The following is a 27,482-nucleotide window of genomic DNA, read 5'->3' on the forward strand; positions in this document are numbered from 1 at the left end:
GATGTGAACACAAAATACAGCTGTGGAAAAAACTAAGAGCCCACTGCACTGAGAACCTCCTGGTTTTTCCACCAAATGTTGATTTCTGAACTCTTCCTGAGTTAAAACATTAGTGTTATTGTTTCTAAATGAATATGAACTTGTTTTTTTATTTTACTTTATTTGAGGTCTGAAAGCACTGCATCTTTTTCATTATTGTGACCATTTTTCATTTTCTGCAAATAAAAACGAAATTTTTGCTTGTAATTTCAGAGACATGTTGTCAGTAGTTCTTAGAATAAAAGAACAATGTTCATTTTACTCAAACATATAAAAGGTCAAATCAGAGAAACTGATCATTTTAAGTGGTTTCTTAATTTTTTCGAGAGCTGTATGTTTCAGCCATGACAGCTCATCATCTGCTGTCAGAGGACATAAAAACTCAAGTTTTATCAAAAACAGGAGTTTGTGTTTTCGTCAAGTGAATTTAATTTTTTAAATCCAACTTCCTCACTTTTATGGTCAAACATACTTTCTCGTTTGTTTCTTTCTTCATATTAAAGGCTGAAGTGACCACATAAAAATAATTTGAGCTTTATTACCCAAATTAATCAGAGTGCAAAATGCTGCATAACTCTCTTAATCTGGGTGAAGCACCTGCTTATGAAAACATTATTATTGGATCAATGCTGAAATATTTGAGTCACAGATGTGTTATTTCTGCAGCATGTGTTTTTTTTGTGTTGAACTCAAAGGAAGCTGCTGAAGTTTGAGCTTCCTGTTGACAGGAAATATGATCAGTTAAGTTTCAATCAATCAGGTTTATTTCAGCATCAATGCACTTCAAAATGGTCATGAAAACATAAAAACATCATGAAGACAGTCAACCAGTAACATTTTGTCAAATGGCTTTCATTAATACACATTAAATATGTTGGTCAATGTTCCAGTTATTGTGGTTTAAATTCAGCTCTCAGTAGATGGGATTTTAGTCTTGCTTCAGTGTTTCAGCTTTTTGCAGTTTTCTAGAAGTTTGTTCCAGATTGGTGGTGCATAGAGGCTGGCTGATGTGTAACGTTTGCTTTCAGCAGTGCTGTATTTACAAACTCTTTCGTTCACAGATACTTTCAGCTAGAAAACTCTTTCATTACATTATCTCCAGCTGTTATAATGTTGGTTTGCATCTTGATGCTTTTCTTATAATTACCGTCTGAAGCGTTATCGTCATTAATCTGTGAAGGGTGCTTTAAAAATGGACCATTTACTTACTTTGGTTGTTTACTCAGTAGTTCAAGTGTTGCTTGACTCTTTACCTTTGCACACAATGATCCCTCATTATGTGTATCAGATGCTCTCTCAGTGCGGATTTAGAGAATAAGAGCTTTTCTGTGGAGGATGAATTCATAATCTATCATCCGTTTCTGCAGCTTGTTTGGGGCTCACACATTTCTAAGGAAACTCTGAGCTGATCCAGATCACTACACACATCTTTCTGCGGATCAAAGGTGTTCACCTCAATTTCAGACGGTGATCGGGCAAAATGAAAGAGCCCACATCTCTGTCAATCTCCTGTTGAGTGACAGACGGCGTCTCTGTGCTTTTTGCTGCCTTGTCTTCTGGAGTTGTTTGTGTCTGGCGCAGACGGGGAAACGTCCAGGATTGACGTGTTCATGCAGGAGATTGACAGCGACCGTGGAGGGAGGGGTTCGTATCATCCGTGTTTCTCTGCCAGCAGGAAGCGTAAAGTTCCTGGAGAGTTTTTTCTGTCTGAGTTCATTCTGTTTGGACTCATTCAGATACCAGCTGATCTGTTGACCCTTTGCAGCAGCGTCACTTAATCATTCGAGGCGCCATGATGGACGTCGGAAGTGAGGGATGTCTTTTAATCATATTTACGTATAAAGTTTCCTTACCTTGTAAAAAGTGTTCGCTGCAAATCCGCGGTTACACCGAGGGCTGAAAGTCATATGATTGAGGCTGCTATGAATCTTAACTCATTAAAAGTTATAAAATAAAATTACAAGTTTGGTTTCTATCCTTGTCTGTTTGTGCAGCCGACCTATGACCATTTTTAACGTGAAGTCAACTAAATAAAAGGGATGTCAGGTTACAGATGTCTGTTTTTAGCCCAGCGTTAAAGGAACGCCTTGGCTGACGTCCATCATGGCGGAGTGGCCGGAGCTCTGGACGTCACGTACAAATGATCGATTAGTCGTTAAGATCTCAGTCGCCTTTTCAGGACTGAAGCATCAGTCAATATGCGCAGAACAGGAGTGGAGACATTTTTGTCAAATGCAGCAACATTTACATCCATTCTTAACTCCGTCGTAACCTTTTCTTCTTCCGAACACATGTTCTGAGCTCATCCATGTTATCTTGTTTGCTTTAATCTTCCTTCAAAGCCGGGGTGTCTGTGGAGTTCACAAGAGCGTGGAATTAAAGATGATACCTGTTATCAAAGCCACTGAATTCCCTGTTGACCTTAAACGAGATTTAAATGCTCCGAGCTCTCACATCGCTTAGTCTGCTGCAGGAAATAAAAACCCTCTTTCAGAATCAGCAATCAGTAGCTCTGAAGGCTCAACTAAAACGGACTTCTGTCGTTTTCATGAGGTGCTGCTGCACCTCCGGTTGGTCAATGATGATCTAAAGTTTGTTGTGTTTTTATTTGTAATCATGAAGGAAGCTTTAAAAGCATGGCCGTCTTGATGTTTGCATGTTTTTATGGCGTATTTTTATATTTTGTGTTTCAAGACTCATCTTGAAGATAAAATAAATAATATACATGAATAAACATGAAAATCAGGAACATGCTACAATATTTTCCCCCTTGGAAAATCTCTGTTTTTATCAACAAGAATAGAAAAATAAAATATCATAAATACCCATTTGAAGCAGCCGTGTAATTTGTATGCGAAGGCTGCTTGTTCTGTTGGATAAAATTCATGCACACTGTTTGATTAAGGATCTACATTTTATCAGTCTAATTTGGTCGCGTAATCTGCTGTAACACAAAAGAACAAAGAAGCTGATTGGCTTTAATCCCACCATTAAAATCATGCTCCAGAGGTTTAGACTCGTTCAGAGGGGAAATTTATGCCTGTTTACGTTTGTCCTCTTGAATGTCGCCTCATGGCAAATCGAGCCACAGATCCTGTCAGCAGGGGGCGCCCTCCGCCCAGACAGGAAGCTGTTTTACAAACTTATTCACTTTTGAATTAATTTTATTACAAACACCTTACAAACATTTTACAAAGCCTGACCTAACCCTGCTATAGACATGTTGGTGTATTTTTCTCAAGATGAGAGGAGAACTACTTTGTTATCTTAAGAGGATGAATCATATTTCTGTTAACCCAGAATAACTTTGTTTTCCTGAGGTAATGAGATATTTGGCTAGACAAAAATGTCTTCTTCCTTTAATGCATGTTACAAAATGATTAGATCTTAGCAATCATATCTCCCTCTTACTTTCACGTCTTCCATTTAGTTTCATCCACCAGTGAAACTAATGGTGCGTTCGCACCAATCCGTCAGCAGTGTCTAATTTACATTCAAAGTCTATGTGGAGGTGAGTCGAGGGCGCTGCGTGTTAAGTGCTGTGAGATTTTAAGCTTTTCGTGAGTTTAACGCACATCAAACATGTCCGACGCTGGACCTGGAAAATCTGAACTTTCGCCGCTCGACGCAGAGCATCAACCAATCAGGGAGACTTTGCTGTGTGACGTGCGGGGCATTTCCTGACGTGATGTCAGAAAAAAAAAAACTATGGAGTATAAACTAATTGTCGCTGTTTGCCCTCGTCCTATAATCTACGACCAATTAAGTTATGACTACAGGAACAGAAAGGAAGATCAGCGAGGAAGTAGGAATGTTGAGTTATAACTTTTACTGTTTGAAAATATTTCCCTGCATTTGGTACCTGAGTGAAGTTGCCCCCCCCACCTTCTTCAAATCAGACAAAATTGGTGTCAAACGTTTGTGTTACGTTTGTGCTGGTTTGTGCAGCAAAAATTTTCGTTTGTGCTGCTATCATTTTAGAGATATAAAGAAAATATATAACGAAAATTTTCGCTGCACAAACCAGCACAAACGTAGCTGAGTTGATTGACACCCATTTTGCCTGCTTTGAAGAAGGTGGGGCGGCTGGTTGACCTTGGATGACCTCTAGAAACATTTCTTTATATCTCTAAAATGATAGCAGCACAACCGAAAATTTTTGCTGCACAAACCACCACAAACGTAGCACAAACGTTTGACACCAATTTTGTCTGATTTGAAGAAGGTGGGGGGGCCAACTTCACTCAGGTGCATTTGAGCTATCCAAATCCATCCAGCGAAAACATTGAGTCACATTAAATCACGTCACATTTTTATTTAGACGAAATATGCAGGAGACGGTGGAAGCTTTTGAGGGACACGTTTCCTCTCATGGCCCTCCTAGAGTGATTTTGATGCATCTAGAGCAAAATGTCAAGGATGTGACTTCAAACTTGAAGCTTCTGACGAGTTTTGATGCACAAATTTATTTGGAGCAATTTTGCATAATACTGTCCCTTTAAGAAAACAACCTTTTCTTGTTTTGTTCACACAAAACACGTTTGGTGTGAATGTACCATAACATTTAGCCTTCCTGTTATCGTTGGAAGTCTTGGTCTCTACAGCATGTAAGTATGGCTTCATGTGAAATACCTTTTCATCTCTCTCTTTGTTTTTTAAATGCCTCTACTGAAGCAAGTGTCAAAATGTTGTCAGTGGAACTAGAAGTCATGTTGTTCTTGACTGAACAGAGAACAATACATATGATTTATTATTATTATTATTATCATTATTATTATTATTATAGCATTGGATTGATTTCGGACTAAAGACAACATCTCTACCTCCTGATCTTTGTTAAAAATATATATTTTAAGTAGATTTCAAGTCTTCTAGCAGCTTTATTTGCACAGACATCATCCTGGCTAAACAAAACCCAGCAAAATGCAACGACTGCAAACTGAAAATAAAGTTAAAAATCAGCTAAAACCATCAGCAGGTAACTTTAAACTGTGCAATTATGATTTTGAGTGACGAATGCCCCGTTGTGTTTGGTTACTTCCTGTTCAGAGGTTTCATATTCTCCTTAGCTAACACTTTGTTTTAATATGCTTTAAAAGCAAATTTTTCATCTGGGATGTGGAGCAGCATAAAGGTTCTCCACTGCAGAAACAAACTTTGGGCTTTAATTAAGTTTCACCTTTAAGAAATGTTACAAATGTTTAAAGGCTTTATTGGCTCTGTTGGGAAGTTAGAGGAAAGTTATTCTCATTATTTACTGTTACATAAAGCAACTAAAGTCAGAACTAAATGTCTGCTGTAAATGTAGCAATTAGAGTAAACATTAGCGTTAACTCGTGAATTCAAACGGTTCTGTATTACTTCCTTCATGTAGCAACTGGTTGTGTGATGCAAATCCAGACTGAGATTCTCTTCATAAAATGTTCATTTAAATCAGTTTATTTTTGGTATGAAAGCAGGAAAAAAAGCATGCTTGACTTAGCCCTAATCCACATAATTCTCACTCTGTTTACCATATTAACGCCTCACTGCTGCACATCATCAATTTCTGGGAGGAGGAGGACGTGTTGGATTTAAAAACGGGCATTTTAATGGAAAGATTAACTAAGGAAGGCACGGTGAAGTACAAATGCAGAAAATGGGATGAGAAATGTCACACAGGAAATTAAAACTCAATTTAATTTTTTATTCTTTTGGCCTATTAGATGAATGAAAACAGTTGGTTTATTGTGCTGTTTGCGTCTTGAATCTTGTTCCAGTTTGCCCTTCCTGACTCTCATTAGTATTCATAAATCTGACTGCGATTGCTCAGTTTGACTCTCAATCCTCTTACATTCGCTGCATTTTCACATGTATAAATTTACTAGCTGATAGTTGGTTGCTGTGCTCTTTTCTGCCTGGATGCTCCATTTACTGAAGTCTGGCTGCTCAAGTGGGACTCTCGGCAGAAAGCTTTTCGGCATACAAAATTATACATCGTCAGATACCGCTGCTGCCAGATTACTAAATCTTTCAGTGAATTTTTATTACCCTTTTTTTTTTTATCTTTTCCTTGGAGAACCGTTCTGTTCTATCCTGAACCTTTGTGCTGCTTTGGTAAGCAGATGGCACTTTAATGAACTCCACAAAATATATTTTGTACCAAACTACTTGTCTCCTTGAAACTCTGAGGCAAACTGGTGTGCAGATGTTCTCAAAGTCAAATTAAATTAAATTCAAAAGTACTTTAATAACCCAAACAGGGAATTAAATGTTCTTGTATATCTTGTTATCCAGGTTTCTTGAAGGAGTTGCTGTAGATGCTGTCAGGAAGGACAGCAGATGAGAATTAGCTTATTGCTATAATCTGATGCATCGAATGGTGACATTTACATCTCTGGAGAAAACTAAGAGCCCACTGCACTGAACCCCATTGAAAGCCTGCCGGGTTTTCCACCAGATGTTGATTTCTGAGTTAAAACATCAGTATTGTTGTTTCTAAATGAATATGAACTTCTTTTCTTTGAATTATTTGAGGTCTGAAAGCACTGCATCTTTTTTGTTATTTTAACCATTTCTCATTTTCTGCAGACAAATACTAAATTTTTGCTTGGAATTTCAGAGACATTCAGTAGTTTACAGAATAAAAGAACGATGTTAATTTTTACTCAAACATAAACCTATAAAGAGTAAAATCAGAGAAACTGATCATTTTAAGTGGTTTCTTAATTTTTTTAATTTAATTTTAATTTAATTTTTTTTCTGTTTATGCTCTGTAAATCTGAATGCTGCTTCTCCATGTTTAGCTTTGATTCTGGAGATGCAGAGCAGACTACGACCAAAAGACCAAAACAGTTTGGAAAGTTGATACAAAAATAAATCTTTTCTCCTTTAAAACACTTTAAAGGTAAACACATTATGTTTCCTTGAGCAGGTTAGGATAGCTCTCTGTGTTATATAAAATCTGTTCATTAAATGTTTTGCACAAAATCATTCTTAGATGATGGGATTTTAGTCTGCTCAGTTCTGTCTATATGGAACTCCTTTCAAAATGATGTGTTTTGTCTCAACATTTACACTCGACTGTGAAAATGGCTGCAAAGAGAGGCGCACTTACACAAATGTATATCTTTGAAAAGCAGAAGTGGAGCCTCCTTCACAACCCACAAGAATGCAAAAGGTTGTTTCTGGATGTTAGGTCAACAATAAACACTTTTCCAGCAGCCATTGTACAGCACATGCAGCGGTAACACCAGCTGACTAAACAGGCTGGAGTTCCACTTAGGTTGCTAGGTACCGGGCTGGACTTCGCTGGGGTTGCTAGGTAACAGTGCAGTGCCTGTAGAATATAATTTAACAATCTGGAGGTTTTTCAAACGACTCATTTTCCAGACACCAAAAAATATTAACTTATTAGTTTTTTGTTTCCTTTTTTAAGCGCTTCAGCTATTTTTAGAAGCAGCAGAGCCACCAAGTGGAAACACAAAAAGTTTCAAAATGTGAATTTTGCTTAGTAAGTCCTCTTTAAAATCTATTCTATGCGCTACAGGAAACCAGTTTACTTCACAACTGGGATGATGCGCTCTATTTTCTCCTGTAAGTGAGCTTAGAAAGAGCTTAAAAGGACTTTCAGGCACCAGAGCCAGGTGAAACGTGGTTTGTTTATAAACGCATTTATGTGGCTGTAAACAACGTGCAAACCACATGTAGGTCTCTCAGTCTTTACCTCATCTGTGGTTTATGTCTAACCAGCAATTTGCTTTTTCTGGGTTGTATAATTAAGCTGACGAGGATTTGTGTTATGAAGGGTTGTTCTTAAGGCTTGCAGATATCAGTTCAGCATGATTGTAATCCTCTGTAAACAAGCAGCCTTTGATTGTATCTTTCGAGAAAAGGTGATAAACAGTGTTTATCCTCTTTTTGTCGTGCAGTTTCTTGCCAATTGGTCTGGCTTGCTCTTATTTTCTTCCCTTAAGAAGCAGGAGTGCACATTAGGTGCACAAACATATTGGAGCCATAAACACTCGAGGCAACAAGGACAGTCAACAAACAAGGGTCTGTCTGCAAGGAAACCACCCAGGGGACATCGCCTGGGGCTCCTTCATTCATTTAGCTTGTGAAATCATATTATGCTAATTGGTTTGTTTTACATTTTAGGGGCAGCAGAGAACATTACATTGTTTCTCTTTTCCATTGATCTCAATATTAATTCCTTCTTCTAATCCCTTACAGCTCGGCTTCCTGAGCCTGACGAGTGTTGGGCTCAGACAAAGTCATTTAGCATGCAGATTAATGCAACTCCCATCTCCTGCAGGAACCATCTTAATAAACGCATTTAAATCGCGTACGTTTACAATTAGAATAAGTTGGGGCTATCAAATAAAACACAGAAGTGAGAAAAGTAGCTCATCAGCACAGTTTGTCTCTCTAAACACATTTGCATAAGTGCTTCGCCCTTTCGCGTCGAGGCATAAATTGTGCAAAGCACTTGTAGCGTCTTGCTGAAGTTAAAAGAAGAAAATCTTCCTTCTTCGCCCCTCAGTTGTGTTCACGGATGACTCAGCCATATTGCTCTAATTAAAATAATCAGAGTCCTGCTGTCAGGTCGGCGCGTCATAAGCAGTGTTGTTGCTTCTTTTAATTGCTTTTGCATTTTAATGTTTGCGCTATCTCAGAGTGTGCAGCTCCCTCCCTCCCTCTCTGTTTTTTGGTGTACAGTGTGAGAGACTGTCCATGCAGAACAACAGACTTAGGCAGGAGTACAGCAAGTGTGCAGGTCTGGTCATCACAGCTGCTGCTGCTGCACGCTTCAAGAGGTTTCAATTTAGGCCCTTCGATAAGTCGGCTCTGTCTCTCCTTGAGATAAATGCTTCAATGAAATAAGTAACTTGAAACTTCTCGTTTATATTTGCCAGCAGCCTTGTATGTTTTTATTTACTTCCACATTTTTGTCGTATTTATCTTCTTCTTTTGCTTATTTTTAAAAAAATTGTTTTAAAGAAATTTTATATCTCTTAGCTTTTGCAAATAAAGTCAGTAATCCCTCACAGGAATCAACTTTTACACTGCAAACACAGAAAATCGTACCAACTAAATCTGGTTGAGATTTTGGAGAAAATATCTCAGTTTTGTTTCATTTCAAACATACTGACCTACTTTTCAGAAGCTTACGAGCTTATTTTAAGTCAATAAATCTTTATGATATTGATAAAAAAGTACTATTATTCTATTTATTATTATATAATAATAATAAATAAATAAGAAGATATTTTTCCAATGTTAAGTGAAAAAAATCTAGAACAAGTATTTTTTTTTGTTTGTTTATATTAATTTATATTTTGTCTCTTCAGGTATTTTCACTATAAACTAGTAAACAACTATAAAAGCTTGGTAAGATTTTGTGTTTTTGCAGTGTACAGCTTTGTAAATTTCTACTAAGGTTTTAGTGTAGCAATATCATAACTTTTTCTTTAAACGCGTACACGTACATGTCACATACATATTTCTTTCCTTTTTTGTTTTGGATGTTAACAGCATTGTTACCACAAATATGCAAATGTCTCAACATAGAGCAGGACAAATAAAACTTAAAATTAAAAAGATGCATAAAATATCAGTCAAATCATGAAGAATTAACTACAAAATAGCGGTCAGTCTCTGCTCTCCTTTATCTTTCAAACTGTGAGCTTTAGATATATTCACTCCACATTATCACCTTTATCTACTGTAATTATAGAGCTGACATACAGGGAGAGACAAACTCTCAAATACCTTTTGCACATAAATCACATTCTAGTACAAATATTTCTGTAAACTTGAAAAGAACTTGAAGTAAAACAAAACTAACCTACAAGTAGATTTTCAGTAATATGCAGGAGCTTGTTTTAAATAAATAAGTTCCTTAATATTCTTGAAAAAATACTAGTTACTCTGATAGATTAAAAAAAATGTCAGAGGAGGAACAAGCACAACTAATCAATATTTACTTAAAATATGTGGAAAAAATCTGAAACAAGCGCCTACACTGTAAAACATCTGAAAGTGATTTAACTTGAAAATGAAAGTTTCCCTGTTGCTTTGAAAATGTAATTTAAGTCAACAAGAAAACTTTTTTTGTTTTTACTTCGGAATTTAAGTTTCTTGAGTTTGTTTTACCACCAGGGGCCAGTTTTTTTAACCTTTTTAAGTTAATTAATTTTGAATTGAGAGTTTTAACTTAATGCTGCAATTTAAACTAAATAATTATTTCACAATATGCAAGAAAAAAAACTGTTCTCACTTAGTTAAAGAGACACAGTTATTTTATTCACAATATCAAGTTAAAATAAATACTTATTTTACTTTAGAATAATTTCAATTCTTGTTTCAAATTGCATGAACAAAATTTCTGATCTGAAATTGAATTTTATTAAACATTATAATAAATTCTGCTAAAAACATTTAGTATAAACAGAACATTATCCTCAAGAATTAAAATAAACATTTTCCTTAATAACTCAGGAGTCAGATCGATGTAACGCACTTCCATCTCAGGATGCAAAAACACGAGGCATTCTGGGAAATAGTTCCCACTCCTGTCTTTTTTTTCTTTCAGTTTTTTAAGTGCTAACCTAAAAACTATTGGAGGTTTGACAAAATTAATAAGAAGTTAACAACTTACTACTGTAAGCTTATCTTACAGTAGTAAGTTAAACTTAAAGTTTAACTTACTAAATTTTGAACATTTAGGTTCAAAATCTGAAACTTGTTAAATTTATTTGACTTAAATAGTAGAAAACAGTAAACACAACTAAATGCGGCTCAAGTGTTTTACAGTGTACATCTTGCTGAAAGTTACTAGTAAGTTATATTTTTTTGTCTCATTTCAAGTGTAGAGAGATATTTCCACCATAGAGTAAAGTACTTGTTGAGGTTTTGCTTCCTCAGACTCTGTAGATATGAGGAATCCGTCTCTGTATTGTGGATCTACTGACATGCATATAAAGCAGCTGTGGGGGGACAGAGATAAAGCAGCGATTCTTGTCTGCATTGTTGCTATTCATTGGAACCGTGCTGTAGAGTGGAAACATGTGATAGTGAGATGAATCCATCTTAAATAAACCCTGCAGCTCTACCATGAAAAGCACCTGCAGGACTTAAGCTTTTTATCAATGGACGGTTCTGAAAAGCTCTTGGGGTTTGTTTTTTTCTCCTCCTGGTCTGGCTATGCTCTTCTTTTTGTCGTGTTTCAGCTAAAACTCATTTTGCTGTAGCTGCAGTGTAATCAGTGCCAGCCTCTGATTACATTGTGCATCTGTTCTTTTTCAGCTCGGTGTCAAATACGAATGTGATTATGCGCATTTTATTTTTACTTGGATGCTTTCAAAAAGGAACTCTTGAAACGCCAAACTCCAACTTTCCTCCCATCCATCTCTGCATGACTTGGCCTGCTGTCTTGAGGATCTGTACTCTAACCTGCCCCCAGCAGCCCACTGTGATTAGCCAATAAATAAGTAATTGTACATCATAAATCAACAGGGAGAGCTCTGTCAGGGAGATTTCTGCTGCAGTGCTCTCTGAAAACGACTCTACTGCTTCTCTACTGAGAAGAAAGAGAAGAGAGATTAATGGAAGAACGGATAGGAATGAATGAGGTTGACTGTACGATTTAAAAATATGCTTTGGCTTGAAGGATTTCCTCCTGAAGCGTTGCACACAGACAGCTGCTCTGTGCGGTCTGATAAAGCTGCCAGTACATTTTTTCAGCTGGTTGATGTTGTTTGGATTCGTTCAAATAACGCCTGAGGACATGTTTCACGTCACATGAAAGCCGCGGTTCGGTCGCATCGCTCCTGATTTCAAGGTCAAAGTTTCTATATTAGTCTCCCATCGGAGGAATACAACAATACAACAATTGTAAATACATTTTGAAAAAAATATTCATGCTCTTTGCCTTAAATTGTTGTTTTCATTAAATTATCTGACTAACTTGTGTGATTTTATTGAGCGTAACTTAAGTTAACCCTTCCAAACAGAACAGCAACGATCCATCTGAATTTGCATAATTCTGTGACACTTTGCGCTTCTGAGACATTCCAATATTTTAAAAACGACCTGAAAGTGTCCCGCATGTGCAGTAGAGGGTGCAATAACGTCAGCGTCCTCAGTTTTCTGCCAACCGCCATAAAAAGAAGTGCTTATTGTTTGCGGATGGGTGCTAATGATTTAGCATAGCTTACACATTTGAAGTTCTTGTCCGCTACTATCGATAGTAGCCACACAGACAAACGCACCCAGTACAACACTGTCATTCTATTGGCTGAGAGGTTGCCAGGCGACAGCGCCAAAAGGCAGTTCCATGTTTCGTAAGCGAGCAGAGAGTCCGAGCAATGCATTGTGGGATACCTTGCTGGCAAATCCCCACTGTCGCATATCTTCAAATGAAGTAAGTTTTACCTCAACTTATTTAAAACAAATGTTTATTGTAAGTACATAAAAATAATTATTCAATAAAATCAACATTGTAATTCACTGAACTTCACCAAAGTCAAGTTTTATTCACTTTTTCTTTAAATATAATGTTACGATTTACAGTGTTCCATCAGTTATTTCCTTCCAACTGTGTGTGGTACCTTTAACACTTCACTCTCTTTTATTTAATATCCAAAAAATAAAAACCTGTCAGTTTCAAAGCAGGTGAAACCTGAGCATTTTACAGAAAACAATCCATAGGGAGCAGAAGTGAGGCTTGTGGCAAATGAGGTTAAATCATGCTGGTCTCAGTAGATGGGAGCGTCGTTTTGATTCCATCTATTTTCCATCCTGCAAATCTTGGGGTTCATCGAAGCCCACGCTCACCTTTCCACATCCATATATTCCTTCAATTCCCAGCAGAGTCTGGATATCTTGATGCTCATCGCGGCTCCTGGCAGCGTTTTCATCCGCAGTCCCGTCAGCTGTTATTGCCGAGTGGAGAGGTTGTCAAACTGTTTATCATTACCAAACTGGCGGTGATAGTAGATGAGCATGACTGCGAGGTGTTGGAGTGAAACATGGCGATAGACAGACTGAGGCAGGCGGCTGATAATGGGGGTTTCTCTGCAGGTCTTATCTCAGCCTCCAAAGACAACCTGCAGAGATCGGAGCTTGGCACTCTGCTGAAGTTCAGGCTGCAGACGACTGAGTGCAGCGCCTGTTTTCTGGGGTTTTTACTCACCAACCTGTTGGCAGTTCGCTCCTCAGGGCTCAAACGGAAACCTGCGATTAAACACCATGGTGTGTATAATTACACAGATTGTGAAAAGAGATGAATGTGGAAAACCATGCAGAGGTAGATATGAATTTAATCGTTTCTCAAGATGCGTTTGGTCAGAACTGGCGATAAAGCTGTAGTGATTTCAGTATCTTTTCTCAGCGCTCACAGAGGAAAACGTAACGCAGTCAGGGCACCTTTTATAAAACTCTTCACATCTACAGTTTGTAAAGCAGTTAAACACTGAATACGACACAGGAAAACAAGTTTTATTTACTGTTAAAGTCAGAAATAAATGACTTTTGCTGCAAAAGCATGATCTCAAAATGAAAAACAGAACAATTTAGTAGCAATAATTTAACCTAATTTTCCAAAAGCCTCACTTCTGCTGCATGTGGACGGTTTTCTGAATAAAAAGAAAAGGTTTTTCAGGTTTTTCCTGCTTTGACTCTCAGAGCTTTTTTATTTTTAGAACATTAAATAAAAGCCATAAGTTTGCCACACACATTTGGAAGGAAATAACTGATGGTGCACTGTCAATTGTAACATTGTTTTTAAAGAAAGAGTGAATAAACCTTGACGTTGGAAAAATCCAGTGAATTTTTGGGTGTAGTGAATTGCAATGTTGATTTTAATTGAATAAAATAAGTGGATTTAACTATTTTTTATAAGCATTTGATTTAAATAATTAGAAATAAAGTAATTAATTTATCTACTGTGCCATAGCAGAGTGGAGGATATTCAAGAAAAGACCCGTTTGACCCGTTTTTTTGGGGGGTTTTTTGCGGCATCATTCATGCTACAGATTAACCATGGTTCAGTCATACTTCTGTGTAAACGCATGCGTTGATGTTACACAGCAGCACGTCCTTTATGGAAACAGTAATGGATGATGCCAGGAACTGCTCATCAGCGTTGCAGCCCTTCTTTTTCTTCATCTCTTCTCCATAACTCAGACAAACTCCTCACTCAGAAACATGCATCTGCAAACTTCGGATTTGGCCGAAACGTCTCAGTTGTTTTAAGCTCTGATAGTTGAGCAGCAGGAAAAACTGAGAAAACTGAGTTTTCTCAGTTTTTTGCTGAGAAAACTCCAGTAAAAATCAGCATGACTCCTCTGTGCAACCCTGTAATTTAACCACAAGGTGTATGTATGTATATTAATTGTATACATTTGACAAAACCCACAACAAATTCAAATGTGACCATCAAATTGTTGTTTTTAAAATCCATTAAAGCTGTTTCACAATGGAATATCTGCACAATTACAAAATCTTACTATATTTTGATTTAATTTCTCATTTGTCTTTGTAAACTTGAAATAAGGCAAAACTAACTTTCATGTAACATTTCAGCAAGATATGAGCTTGATTTAAGTCAATAATCCCTCAATGTTGATCAGAAAAGTACTAGTTTTCCAACATATTTCCAGTGATTTAAGTGAAAAAAAATCTCCCAGTGAAACCAGTACTTTTTTTAATCAATAAAATTATTTATTTAAAACAAGCTCCTATGTTTTGCTCAAATGTTGTTTGTAAGTTAGTTTTCTCTTATTTCATGGGCACTAACATTTTCACTAAAAACTATAGACAAAAAGACTTGGTCAGATTTTGTTTTTGCCGTGCTAAAGCCTTTCAATAAAATGATTTTAGTAAAATTGGGAACACAAATATTTATTTCAACACATTTTATATTCCAGGTGAGATGGAATATAAAATAAACAGATAAAAACTGTAATGTAAAACCAAAACAAGGAGGAAAAATCTAACTAGCATAGAAGAAAAAAAAAGCTTATTGGCATTTATAACAAAGTTATGATTCGATGTTTACCTCAGTCTGGATAAGTTGTCTTTTCTGAATGAAGTGTCATGGAGGCAGATTCGTGTGTATTTCTGCAAGAAGAAAATCATGTTTTCCCTCAACATCAACGCTCTGGTTAACACTGCAAAAACAAACTCTTACCCAGTTTTTTTGGTTTGTTTCTAATTCAGATATCTTGGTAAGGCTTTTCAGCAGAATATAGGAGCTTGTTTTAAGTCAATAATTCATTAATATTCATGTAAAAGTGCTAGTTGCCAAATTACTTCACTAATTGGACATAGTATTATAAGTGAAATAATCTGCCAGTGGTACTTTAAAAAAAAATCGATATTAATAAGTAACTATTTACTTTAAAACAAGCTTATATTTAATCCTGAAAAGTTACTTTTGAGTTAGTTTTTTAATAAGACAGAAACTAAACCAAAAATACTCTCCAGTCCGTTATACTTTAAATACTTTAAAGAGTTCAGAGCACGGCGCCTTAAAAACAACTAAAGTGGGCAAAGATATTTTTCAGTACTCGACAACAAAACTTCTTCTCTCTCTTGTGTTTTTATGTGTTAATAAACGCAAAACGACTCCAGTTAAACCCCAAACAGTTTCCTACATTTTTGGTCACTCCACATATTTCTGCCTTCGCCTCCACCTGGCTGCAGCGAGTTCGAACAGGTACGGCGTCTACCTGAGCGCATCGCCTCAAGGGACACAATGGATCCATTAATACTGGCTGCTGTGTCATAAAATAAGAAGCCATTTCCACACTTTCATACTTTCCACACCATAAACTGTAAAGCTCCTCGCTAAGAAACCGCTCAAAAGAGAGTGGAGTGGGCATCTTACAGAACGGCAGAATGTGACAGAGAAGGAGTGGGAGGCAAAGAGCTTATTGTGAGATTTTAAAAGAAAAAAAGAGTTGAGTTTCCGTTCCCTGCTGCGTGTATTTTACTCCATCAATGGCCTGCTGTCCTTGTGTTTTCACACTGCAGACCAACGGCTCTTGCACTTCATTGACTTGCTCTGATGAATGCCATTTTTTCCACCATCTGAGGCTTTTCCAGCTGGTGCGTCTGTGCAGAGTGTGAGCTCTAGAAGAGGCCGACTGCATGTGACAGAAGCTCAGCTGTTCGTGGCTCTTTTCTGTCACATGTGCAATGAATGCTTGATGATCTTTGTACGCCACATCAGTTCAAAATGGCTTTGCTGTTTGGAGAAACACATGGTTGAGAATGTCAAACAGCACCCTTTGTGGGCTGTCCATAAAACTCAATTATTACAAGTCAAATATTTCGGAATATGGAAAAACAAAGTAGTGTAATCACCTGTGTTGTTTACCATTAATGCGTTGCCTTAATAGTTGGTACTTTACTACGCAGAAGAGGATGTTTTCTTTCTGCCAAAATCATTCAAGTCGACATTTTTCTTGTTACATTTTTATTTTGTTTCTACATGATAGTGTTAAATGTTAATATGCACAATCATATGAGTATATCTGACATTTATTTTTTAAAATGTTATATTTTATTTATTTTTATTTTATTAAAATAGGCTATGTATTATTATAGACTAGACGATTCAGTTGGTTTTGTGAACTTCACTCACAAACATATAAAACGATTGACCCTTTCCGCATGACGTCACGCTCTCCAGAACTCCGCCCACTCCGCCATGACGGACATCAAAACAACCAATGCGCTCCTTTAAAGCTAGTTTAACAACTGACATCTGCAACCTGACATCGCTTTTATTTAGTTTATTTCACTTTAAAAATAGTCATAGGATATTGCGAGGTCGACTGCACAAATAGACAAGGATAGAAACCAAACTTGTCATTTTATTGTATAACTTTTAATGAGGAAAGATGCGGCAGCGTTAGCTAGCAGCCGTCATAATGACTGGCAACCCTCGGTGTAACCACGGATTTGCAACGTTTACAAGGTAAGAAGATTAACGTTTTATAAGCAAGTATGATTAGAAAGATATGAAATATGGCTTTATGGAGCAGGTACGACACGTGTCTGACCATTAGTAACCATGGAAACAGTGCCTCGCCGTTTTGTAGCCTAAAATGTATGGAAAATAACTGCTTAGTCCATCATGGCGCCTCGAATCCCTCACTTCCGACTTCCATCATGGCGTCTCAAATGATTTTAATGACGTAATCACAAAGGCTTAACATTAAGGATAAAAAAATGACTTGCGCTTAGAAAAATTAACATTTTTAAAAATGGATAATTTCAGCAACTCTTTGAAGTGAACACAGCCTGAAGACTCATTCGAAATCCAATAAGTCCCATCACTAAAAATAATTTTCAAAATAATCTTAATGGATGTATTTTGTCAAAGAGAGTAAAAAAAATTAATGTAAAAACATATTGTTGTCAGGACCTCTTTATTTCCATGCTGCTGTTTAAAACTAGTGTTGCATTCAAAGCAGGCCAGAAAAAAGCAATTTCCTCTTGAGTGTGTTGTTTGAGACAAGTACTGGCAAATAAAATGCAGAAGCAATGGCAGAGATAATACCTGTTCTTTTCTAACTTTGAGATGGACACACTGTCTCAAATGATACCTCTTATCCTCTGCATGCAACACTTTCCTATTTACCCACCTTTCTTTCTCTGGCTCTGCTCCTCCATCACATTCACACAGCTCCAACCCAAATGCAATGCCGTCTCACAGTAAACAAATGCAAACCTTTGTAGTATTTCTTGCTTGCAGACAGTGTTTGGTGTTACTGACAAACCTTTTTATTGCCATCCTGGATCTTTTTTTTTTTTTGTACAAATCCTTAGCAGACGAGACATCTCGAAACATCAGAGCTGCGGTCAGTGAAAGCGAAGCTTCGTAGTGTAGAGGTCGAGACATACATCCACTTCTATCTGGAATGTATAAGCAAATAAAATATCAGCACTCGGCTGTAAAAAAGCCCCCAGAGACGTTCTCCGGTTTCAGGCCGAAGAAGGAATTTTTATCGTTCTCATTGTTCACCCAAACTTAGAGGTCTGTCCGCCTAAAAAAAGAACAACCTAGAAGCAATCTTTTACACAAAACTTTATCTAAAACAATCATTTTGCACAATATTTATTTTTCAGATTCCTCCAGACAACCTTAGCACCATGAATATTTTAGGTTTTGGATATGTGTACCTTGTTGTCATTAAAGCCCCAACGTGCCATGCACCCCAGTCGGCCTTGAAAAAGCTTTAGAGCGAGTAAAGATTAATGTTCCCTACATCAACAAAGTATCAAATAACTTTGAGAGGAAAACTACACCCAAACTTTGTGGTTCTCCTTAGTCCTGAAGTTTTCCACCCTGACTGCCCTCTATCTGTTTTACCATTGTGGTTTAATGTTGTTGCTCTTAATGTTGCTTTTCTCTGTCAAAGATAAGAACTGTTTGACTATTTAAAAGGTAAAAACTAACATTGAATAGGACAAAGAACCAGATTTGTTCATCTGGAACTTATTAGAAGTGTTAAAAATATATACTAAACAGAACTAAATAAAATAAAATGAAAGCTATGACAAACATTGTTAGGTGGTAAAATATGATCTCTCAAGAAAGCTACATTGTTTAAGGTTTGTTTATTTTCTATTTTAAATGTATTTTAAAAGCACTTGCAGGAAAACTATGAGGGACTGCAGTGTAAGAGAAGTTGCTTCAGTGCAGCCTGATTTATCCATCCATCCATCCATTTTCTGAACACCCTTGTCCCTCAGTGGGGTTGGGAGGGGTGCTGGTGCCTATCTCCAGCTAACGTTCCGGGCGAGAGGCGGGGTACATCCTGGACAGGTCGCCAGTCTGTCGCAGGGCAAGCAGCCTGATTTATTCAGGTAAAATTTAGGATTTAATGTTTATATGAATGGTAAATTTACTATGTAGCTGAAACCAGAAGTTTACATATACCAGATAAAGACATAAACAGTTTTACACCAGTTTTATTAGGAGGAACGGGTCAGAATTTGAGCAATCTGCTGTCGAAAGCTTGTGAAAAGACACCCAAAATGTTTGAATGCCAACTAATGTATTTAAACATTTTGAAAACATCAATAATTTAATTTCTGACATATTTTCTCAAATTTCTGTGGCATTTAGCAAATAGAAATAACTTTGGTAATTCCAACTGACCGAAAATAAATTTGGTCAGATTTAACTGGAGAAAAAAATGATTTAATGTGTGAATGTAACGCAGAACTACGTAGCCCCCTGTGGGTGTTACCTTGCAAAACTTTTGCTTTTCTCGTAATAATGTGCTGATGAGTTCATGCGGTATAATTGGATACTGTAAGCCGCCATACTTTCTGCTGTTATCTAAGGCTTCATGTGCAGTTCCAGCTCAACTTTACACAAACAAACATAAACATGCAGTGAATAAATCGATTTTCAATCAGTTTTTTGCACCAAAGAGTTAAAAAGTATAAACATGTTTTCCATAAGATATTAACATTACTAACATACATGGAAAAATGTTTCAAAAACCTTATATAATAGCAGAAAGTATGGTGGCCACCGTTAAATAGACTTTTAGTATTTAATCATACCACATGAACTGATCAGTACATTATTGCGAGAGAACACAAAACCTATTACGAGGTAACGCAATAGAAAAAAAATCCTCCATGTGCCGTAGGGAGCTCCGTACAGAACCTAGCAGACTAAAATCTTATTATCCAAGAATGGTTTTGTGGAAAAAACTGTAATGAACATGTTTTGTAAAGTCCATAGAAGTATCATAAACCGTTCAAAGAAGAATAATAGGTCACCAGAAAGTTATATCTCTGGAATGATTTGCTTTTATTTAATGCTCCATGAGCCTTTCACCTGTTCATTGCGCTTGCTGGGCATCAGTAGTTGGAAGTGCAGCGATTTCCTCGGTTAAGACGAGTGTATATTGTAGAGCGCAGCCATATATCACTTAGTTATTGGGATCATATGGGGAGCATTCCCGTATGTGGAGTCGATATTCAATTAACTCAGGCAGATGGTCATGGTGACTGTTTATCAATACCTCTTTTTAACTGCACACCCTCGGCACACTTAATTAAACTTCCCATTAACAGCATCAAACAAATGAACAAACGGAGACCCCGAACAGCTGGAAACCAGTCACTCCGAGGGTTTAACTGGGCACCGGCCTGAGGTCTCGGCCGAGGCCGCACATACTTTCCACAACTTCGTAGACACAGAGAGACATGTTGCATGTCTTGGACGTGGCCTCAAAGTATTTGTGTGGTTATTGATGTGTATCTGGGACAAAGCTGTGACCTTTGACCCATGAATTATTAATTTCCTTGCATTCCAGAGTCGAGCGTCTGGGACTGCAGTCGTATGAGGTTGAAACCGGGCCGGGGTTAGTGGCTTCTTAAGGGAAAAGACTTACAGATTATGTTATTCAGGAAAATTAGACATGTCCTTTGTCCAGCTCTGTTGCTGCCCTGCATTTTTCCTTTGCCAGTGAGCTTTAAGTCAGGGGCAGGGCAGCATTCGGGGGCAGTGATGTGACTGTCTAGACAGTGATAATGATCTGCTAACATGCAATCAAACATGACAGTGCTGCGGCTGCAGATTTCCTTTGGTAGAAGCAGAAACAGTCATGTGTGGTCATAGATGTTGGGCATGTAGACAGACAGCAGAAAGAAAAGCTGTGGCACACAAAATCTGTTTGTACGCATAGCTCATAAAATCATTTAGCAAACTATTTTAATTACCAGCATTGATCTATGGATGATATTGTTGGTCAAAATGCATTCGAGAGCTGTTCTGTCACGAAGGTTTATGTTCTGCTGCTGCGTTCATCATCCCTTCCCTTTTCCTCAATGATTGCCTCAAAATTTATGTTTTTGACTTTCGATTTAATATTCTGACAGTGTCTTACACCACTCTTTGATTCTGGGCCAGCCCGCCTCCTGCGAGCAGAGATCGGACCACCGGGTGCTTACTGATGCCGGGCTTGGCAGCAGAAAGGTGCCATCAGGCCTAAATCGTGTTTGTTTAGTTTAGGACCGCTCTTTTTGTTTTTGCTTGAGAAATAATGCGTCAGAATAACCTGGTACATTTCATACCATTGTTCCTCACTGCACTGTCTGAACAAATTGAAGTTGTGTTGTTTCTACATGTTCGACCAAGCTTGTGCTATTATTGTATTTAAGTGTGATGTACAGGTGCAGAGTTATCACATAAACATGTAATTCAGTGTCTGTGTTTAAATAGAAACGTTTTAATGTTTTACGTTCAGGCTGAACGCGTTTTGCGCGTCAAAAATGCGTCCGATGCTTGAAGTCAGATGCACTTTGAAGTCAAACGGCTGACATATTGCTCTCGGCGCGCGTCAAACATCGATGAGTCATTGTTTTCCGTTGCAGGTCTCTTTCTACAACGGCGGATGATATTGAGAAAGTTGCACCGAAACGTGAAAGCTTCTTTCTGCAGTCATAACAAAGGCTCAGATGTCTTTGCTGAACATTTTTGGTTTGGTTTTTATTGAACAAACAGCGGCGACAGCTGATAACGGCTGGAGCCTCTTGCCTTTTTTTTCCCTCTCGGTTACTTTGAAGAATGCAGATGAAATATTGAGAGTGTCTATGTTTGATTTACTGAAATAAAAAAATATGGCCATTGTGCGCGTGTTTTGAATTCACCAGATAATTCAGAGGAGTTGTGAGTTTGGTGAGTTTCACAGGCTGGCTGGGCGCTGACGAGGTTGGTGTTTTCGTCTCACCTGAGCCCAGTTGGATGACCTGCTAACCCTTATTGGTGCCTCCAACTCCTGGCAGGACACCAACTACAGGCCACTTCGTCACATAGCAGAGTCTCTGATTGGTTGGAGCGTTGGACGCGCGTCGAACGATCAAAACGCTTCAATCTCGCCACTCCGGATGCGTGAAACGCATCACCCTTGATATTTCCGCTGCCATTATTAAAATCATTCAAAACACCACATGTCCTTTAGAACAGATTTTACTACTTAGACTGCTAATATTAAGACTGAAATACTAAGTTTTAAGATGAGTGATGGGATGAAAAATGCATTCTACATTCAACGCCTGTCCCTTTTTATTTGGATAGAACAGCTCACATGTGGGCTGCATAAATCTATGTATGTAATCAATGTTTTCAAATGAATCTATAATCACTGCTCGACTATTAGTTAATTTTTTATGTTTATGAACACCAACCAGAGGTTTCAGCAAGTAAGTGTTGAAATAGAAACTCCAAATATATGCTACTGAGATAAAACAGATTTTAGTCATTTATTTACATGTCTTTGTCTTGCTGTGTAGAAAAACAACTAATTCTCAGCTGTTTTTTTGTACAGCTCAGTTAGAAACTAGCTTTAACTCTGGACCTGAATTGTTGAAAGGACTAGCTGTGTCTTTTATACTGAAACTTCTTTGATCCTTTATGTTGTCCTGAATACACTTGGTCCTTCACTCCGGACAGATTTGCTGATAAAGCGCCTACCTGCACCAGACTGTTCCCCAGACAATATTGCTGCTGGCGGACAAAGCCCCTGAAATATAAAGCAGCTCATTGAAGACTGAAAGAACAAGATAATCCTGTAGATACATACAGCAGAAATTAGCTTCCGCTGAACGGATGAGACAGGCGGATAGGGATCATTTGACACCGGTTCTGTGCGCAGGACGCCGTCAGGATGCCCTCTGTGGGAGGTATTTTGGGCAGGTCTGGTAAGAAAGCCCAGTGCTGACCCAGGAAACAGGGAAGATATTTTCTTACCTTCAAACAACTTAAAGCTGCAGTATCTAAATTTTGTAAAACATATTTTTACATATTTGTAGAAACTCTCACCATGTGAAAAACAATCTGCCTTAACTAGAAACAAACAATCAGAACCAGGAGGCGGGTCTTAGCGCTGTCAATCACTCTTGAATTCTCCTCTTGTTCTCTGCTACTCTGCAGCTCTGCAGCCAGAAGAGTAACGCTAAGGCTAGTTAGCATTACTCTGCTGGCGGATAAACGGTTTTCCTGTAACGATAAGTTGTTTCTCTGCCATCAGCACATTTAGCAGCGCATTCATGAGTTGATTGACGGTGTTAAGACCCTCCTCCTGTCTCTGATTGGTTGTTTTGGTTGAGAGCGAAGCCCGTCTTCATACGGCAGTAGTAGCTCATGGAGGAGGTGCCTCTCTCCCCTGCTCCGTCCCCCTCTTATCTGATTACTGTCAAATAAAAGCAACTAGTGACAAAAAATGTTTTCAAAAAATCCAGAAAAAAGTCAGACCCGACTTTGTGCAACTTTTTGGACAACCTCTGCTCCGCTTCTGATGAATAAGTGCGGGTAAAGTTCTGCTTCTTGTTCTTTTAATTCTGCATAATAGACAATGTAAAGTGAGTTTTTGTCAATATTTGCCATGAATATAGCTAATAAAGCTGACAAGGTACTGTGACGTATTTTCACTTAGGCTGCTACGACTGCGGCTAGTCGATGTCGACTCGACTTTTATCGTGTTGTAGTCGACTTCAAACATTATGAAGTTTTGCGACCCCCAGAGTATTCTTTTTGTTTGTGCAGGAGACTCCACTTCTGCTTTTCAAAGATGTACGGGTGTATAATAGCACACCTGTTTGCAGCCATTTTCACAGCCAAGTCTAAACGTTGAGTTGGGGGCGCGGCCAGCAGCAGCGTATTTGGATTTAAAGTGAAAAGTCACCCTAAAACAGCCCAGGGAGCTTAAAATAGACTAAACTCTCATTTTCTAAGAATGATTTTGTGCAAAAAAATGTAGTGAACATGTTTCCTTCCTGTTCAGGGAAGCGTATTATGTCACCTTTAATGTGTGAATATTAACCCCGTGCTGTTATCATCTGAGTGGAGGACGACGGGACCCGACTGATGGCTTCAGCTTCTCACCGCAGCCAGAATCCATTTTTGTTCTCACGAGGAAATGAAAATGTCAAATGTAGATTTGAAATTGCGATGGCTCAGCAGTATTTAGGGATATTCTGAGATAAGACGAGCAGTGTACGCCGCCAGTGTAACCTTTTGTCTGTGTGATGGAATTTATTTTTCTATATAACAGTGGAGATAAGGAAGGCGGTGCGGTTTGTTTACTCAGCCCACAGATAAGCTGGAAAATAATCCTTTCAACTGTTTTTGATCAAAGCAGGAAAGCTCCTCCGTGTTCACAACTCGATTGAAAGGCTCCAGGCCTCTTCTCTTTGTGTGTGTCCCCCTTTATGGAGCTGCGTCTCTGTCCTTTCCCGAAGTTTGCTGTGTGTGGAAATGCATTCCCCTGGGCGCCTTGTGCCAGCCCCCTTCCCCTCCCACCGACGTGGGGGTGAGCTTTCCCAGGACAAAGAGATGGATGTATAATAGAAAGAAAAAGGAGGGGTGGGAGAGACAAAAAGACGAGCGGGCGTGCGAGTGAGCGGGGAGGAAGTGGGGGAAAAGTGGGAGCACATGTGAGAAAGATACAAACGTAGAAACAGAGAAAGTACAGAGAAACAATCAGGACTTTTTCCTCCACTCCAGACGCCGCTGCTCACTCATTACAGGCTCTGCAGGGCGTGGGGTTTGCAGCACACGGTGCAGTTGGAGAGTTGCTGCCGGATAGCACATCAGTCCCCCGTCTGAGTCCCCCGCTCCTCCGGCACATGGTACAGTCCATTTAAAAGGCTGCATGTCATCTGGGTGTGCGGGGTCCTCTCAGAGAGCAGCTGCTCGCAGCACATTCTGCACGGCGGGAGCGTTCGCTTTCCCTCCGCCTGCCGCGCTGCAGCTCTTCTCCTCCTCCTCACACACATGCTCTCCAGGTCTTTTATGCAGTAACAGGTCAGGCCGGTGGACAGGAAGGAGCTTGCTCTGCTTTTTATGTGCAAACTAAACACTAAGACAGAAGAAGTGCAGGTGGAGGAGGGAGAGGAGAGGGTGTCAGCTTCGCCCAGAGTAATGCTCCTGCTGACACCATGCTGCTCTGTGTGGATTTGCTCCTCAGGGGAAAATCCTTAAAATGATGGACGACAACAAGCAGCTGGCACAGAGGATCGATGGGGCCATCCAGTCAGCGAGTCAGGAAGTGACCAACCTCCGATCCGAGCTCTCTGCGACCAGCCGCAAACTGGCAGAGCTGGGCGCCAGCAGCCCCCCGGCGCTGGAGAACCACCTCCAGCACAACCACCACGATGACAGCCTCCGCTACCGGGGTGAGTGTCACTTCACAGCGCCGGCAGCTCGCAAACCAGCTCTGTGTGAGTGAGAGCATGAGCGAAGGTGGGGAAATGTTTCCCCCCCACTTTTCCCTCGGTTTTTCCCCTGAAACTCGGCTTTGGGAGCGACGGAGGGAGCGGAGAGGCGGGCGGTCTGTTGTTGTTAGACAGGAGGGGTGAGAGCCGGAGCGGGGGCCGGAGTCGCTCCGTTTGGTTTCCCAGGCAGCAGCTGGGCTCCGCTGGGGCTCCGTGTCCGACTCTTTGCTCAAGTTTTGGCAGCTGCTCCGTGCAGAGAAACTCAGAGAGTGGATGTTTGTGTCTGTTGAGGAGGCTGGCAGCTCCATGGCGATGTCGTTGAGTCGGGAACAGCCAGATGATGTCAGCGAGTTTTAGAGGAAAATGTGAAACTTTTGGTTTCATCCATGCTTAAAACTTTTTCATCCATGAATATTTGTTGTTTTAAATTTAGCGTTTAGAAAGTTTTTTTTTCTAGTTTCTTTTCTGTGTCTGATTTCTTGCTTTGAGTAAAGCTTCCTATTAGTTTTAATAGATATTATCTTTTCAGAACAAAATATAATAAGATTAAAATGATTATTTTGTTCACATCTGGGAAGTTTTATTAACTTTAATATTGTTCAGAGTGCTTTGAGATATTGATGCTAACTTTCAGAAACTCACTGTCATTTCTAATTTCTGTATTAAGGTAGCTTTATACATCGGGCATAACATTATGACCAGGCTTTATGACTCATCCTCCACCAGTGCTCTGGACTTTCTAACACCTTTATTATCAGAAACAGCATTTTCTTCTTTAGCATTTTGAGCCTTAGCAGCCATCTGTTGTTTTCTCTCAATGGTCATTAATTATCTGGTCACCAGTTCTCCTCTCTTCCTTCCCTGCACCACTTTTTAAGAGATACAGGCCACAGGAGACGAGGAACAGCCCACTAGAGCTGCAGTACTCAGCCAAAAATGTCTGCATTTAACACATTATTTATAGGAAATAATATCAACTTGGTGGCCTACATGGATTCTCATCCACTAACAGATTCATTAATGAAAGATAATTGTTGTTTTTCCATCTTTTCCTATCAGTGGTAATGTCATTCCTCAGTAAAGTGACATCAGAAACAGTGAAGTAATCAGTTTTTCTCCAAGCACTAAGCAGTGACCAGATTACTGAAAGATCGCAGAATTACTTCAGCTACCTTCTCTTCAACATTTCCTTAACTTTAATAAACTTCTCTAAGTTTTTCTCACATTCATACAAGTTAGAAATTTCCATTTATAAAGTAACAATTTGACTCTGTATCATTTAGAGAAGGATTGAGTGCGAGAACGCAGGCAGTCATTGTCGCTAACAGGTATTCTGATAATTTAATGTTTTAATCACTTTTCCTGACTTTTTACTCAAGCATTGAATTATTTACTCTCAGGAGATTTTCAGATCATATTTTTTAATAATATTGATGTTGAAGTGAAAGACTGATCAGATTCAGATGCACTAAGAGTCACGTTATTTTATGTTGATGCTGCACTGTAAAACTTTTGAAGGTGGTTTAACTTGAAAATGAAAGTCCACCTGCTGCCTGGAAAATGTAACTTAACTCAACAAGAGTTAATGGTTTAATCTCAGAAATTAAAGTTCATGAAGTTGATTTAACAAGAGACGAGTTTTCTAAACATTGTTTAAGTTCATTAATCTTGAATTGTGAGTTTTAACTTAATGCTGCAATTTAAACCAAATAATTATTTCACAATGTGCAACAAAAATAACTGTTCTCACCTAGTTAAAGAGACACATTTCTCTATTATTTTACTCACAATATCAAGTTAAAATAAATACTTATTTTACTTTAGAATAATTTAAATTCTTGTTTCAAGTTGCTTAAACAAAATTTCTGATCTGATTATGAATTTCATTAAACATCACAATTAATTCTGCTAAAAACATTTAGTGTGTACAGAACAATATCGTCCAGCTTTAAAATAAACATTTGCCTTAATAATAACAGAGTCAGATCAATGTAATGCACTTCCATCTCAAGAGGCAAAAACAAGCCGCTGAGCATTCTGGGAAATAGTTCCCACTCCTGTCTTTTCTTCAGTTTTTTAAGTGCTAACATAAAAACTCGAGTTTATTCAACTGTTGGAGGTTTGACAAAATTAATAAAAAGTTAACACGACTTACTGCTGTAAGTTTATCTTTCACAAACTCACATTCAGGTTCAAAAACTAAAACTCAATAA

General features: G+C 38.6%; 1 protein-coding gene and 1 long non-coding RNA gene across 9 annotated transcripts in view; one reads left to right on the top strand and one right to left on the bottom strand.

The window, feature by feature from the left end:
* The window catches only part of kaznb (kazrin, periplakin interacting protein b), a 165,425-nt gene that overhangs the window by 44,872 nt on the left and 93,071 nt on the right, over nucleotides 1-27,482 (top strand). For 7 of the 8 annotated variants that reach the window (XM_016670711.1, XM_016670731.1, XM_016670725.1 and 4 more), the window contains one exon: nucleotides 25,023-25,230. In XM_016670711.1, the coding sequence (XP_016526197.1) occupies nucleotides 25,023-25,230 (208 nt within the window). Of the gene's footprint in view, nucleotides 1-16,716; nucleotides 17,006-25,022; nucleotides 25,231-27,482 lie in introns of those variants that run through there. The other variant, XM_007550137.2, reaches the window with a different exon arrangement.
* LOC107836068 (uncharacterized) lies at nucleotides 10,462-27,420 on the bottom strand. Its single transcript, XR_001661911.1, has 3 exons — nucleotides 27,247-27,420; nucleotides 16,306-16,311; nucleotides 10,462-10,513 (listed from the first exon to the last, which is right to left on the bottom strand). It is a non-coding gene; the product is annotated as an uncharacterized LOC107836068 (long non-coding RNA).

The sequence above is a fragment of the Poecilia formosa genome, unplaced genomic scaffold (genome assembly GCF_000485575.1).
Source record: "Poecilia formosa unplaced genomic scaffold, Poecilia_formosa-5.1.2 Scaffold2, whole genome shotgun sequence".
Lineage (NCBI taxonomy): Eukaryota > Metazoa > Chordata > Actinopteri > Cyprinodontiformes > Poeciliidae > Poecilia > Poecilia formosa.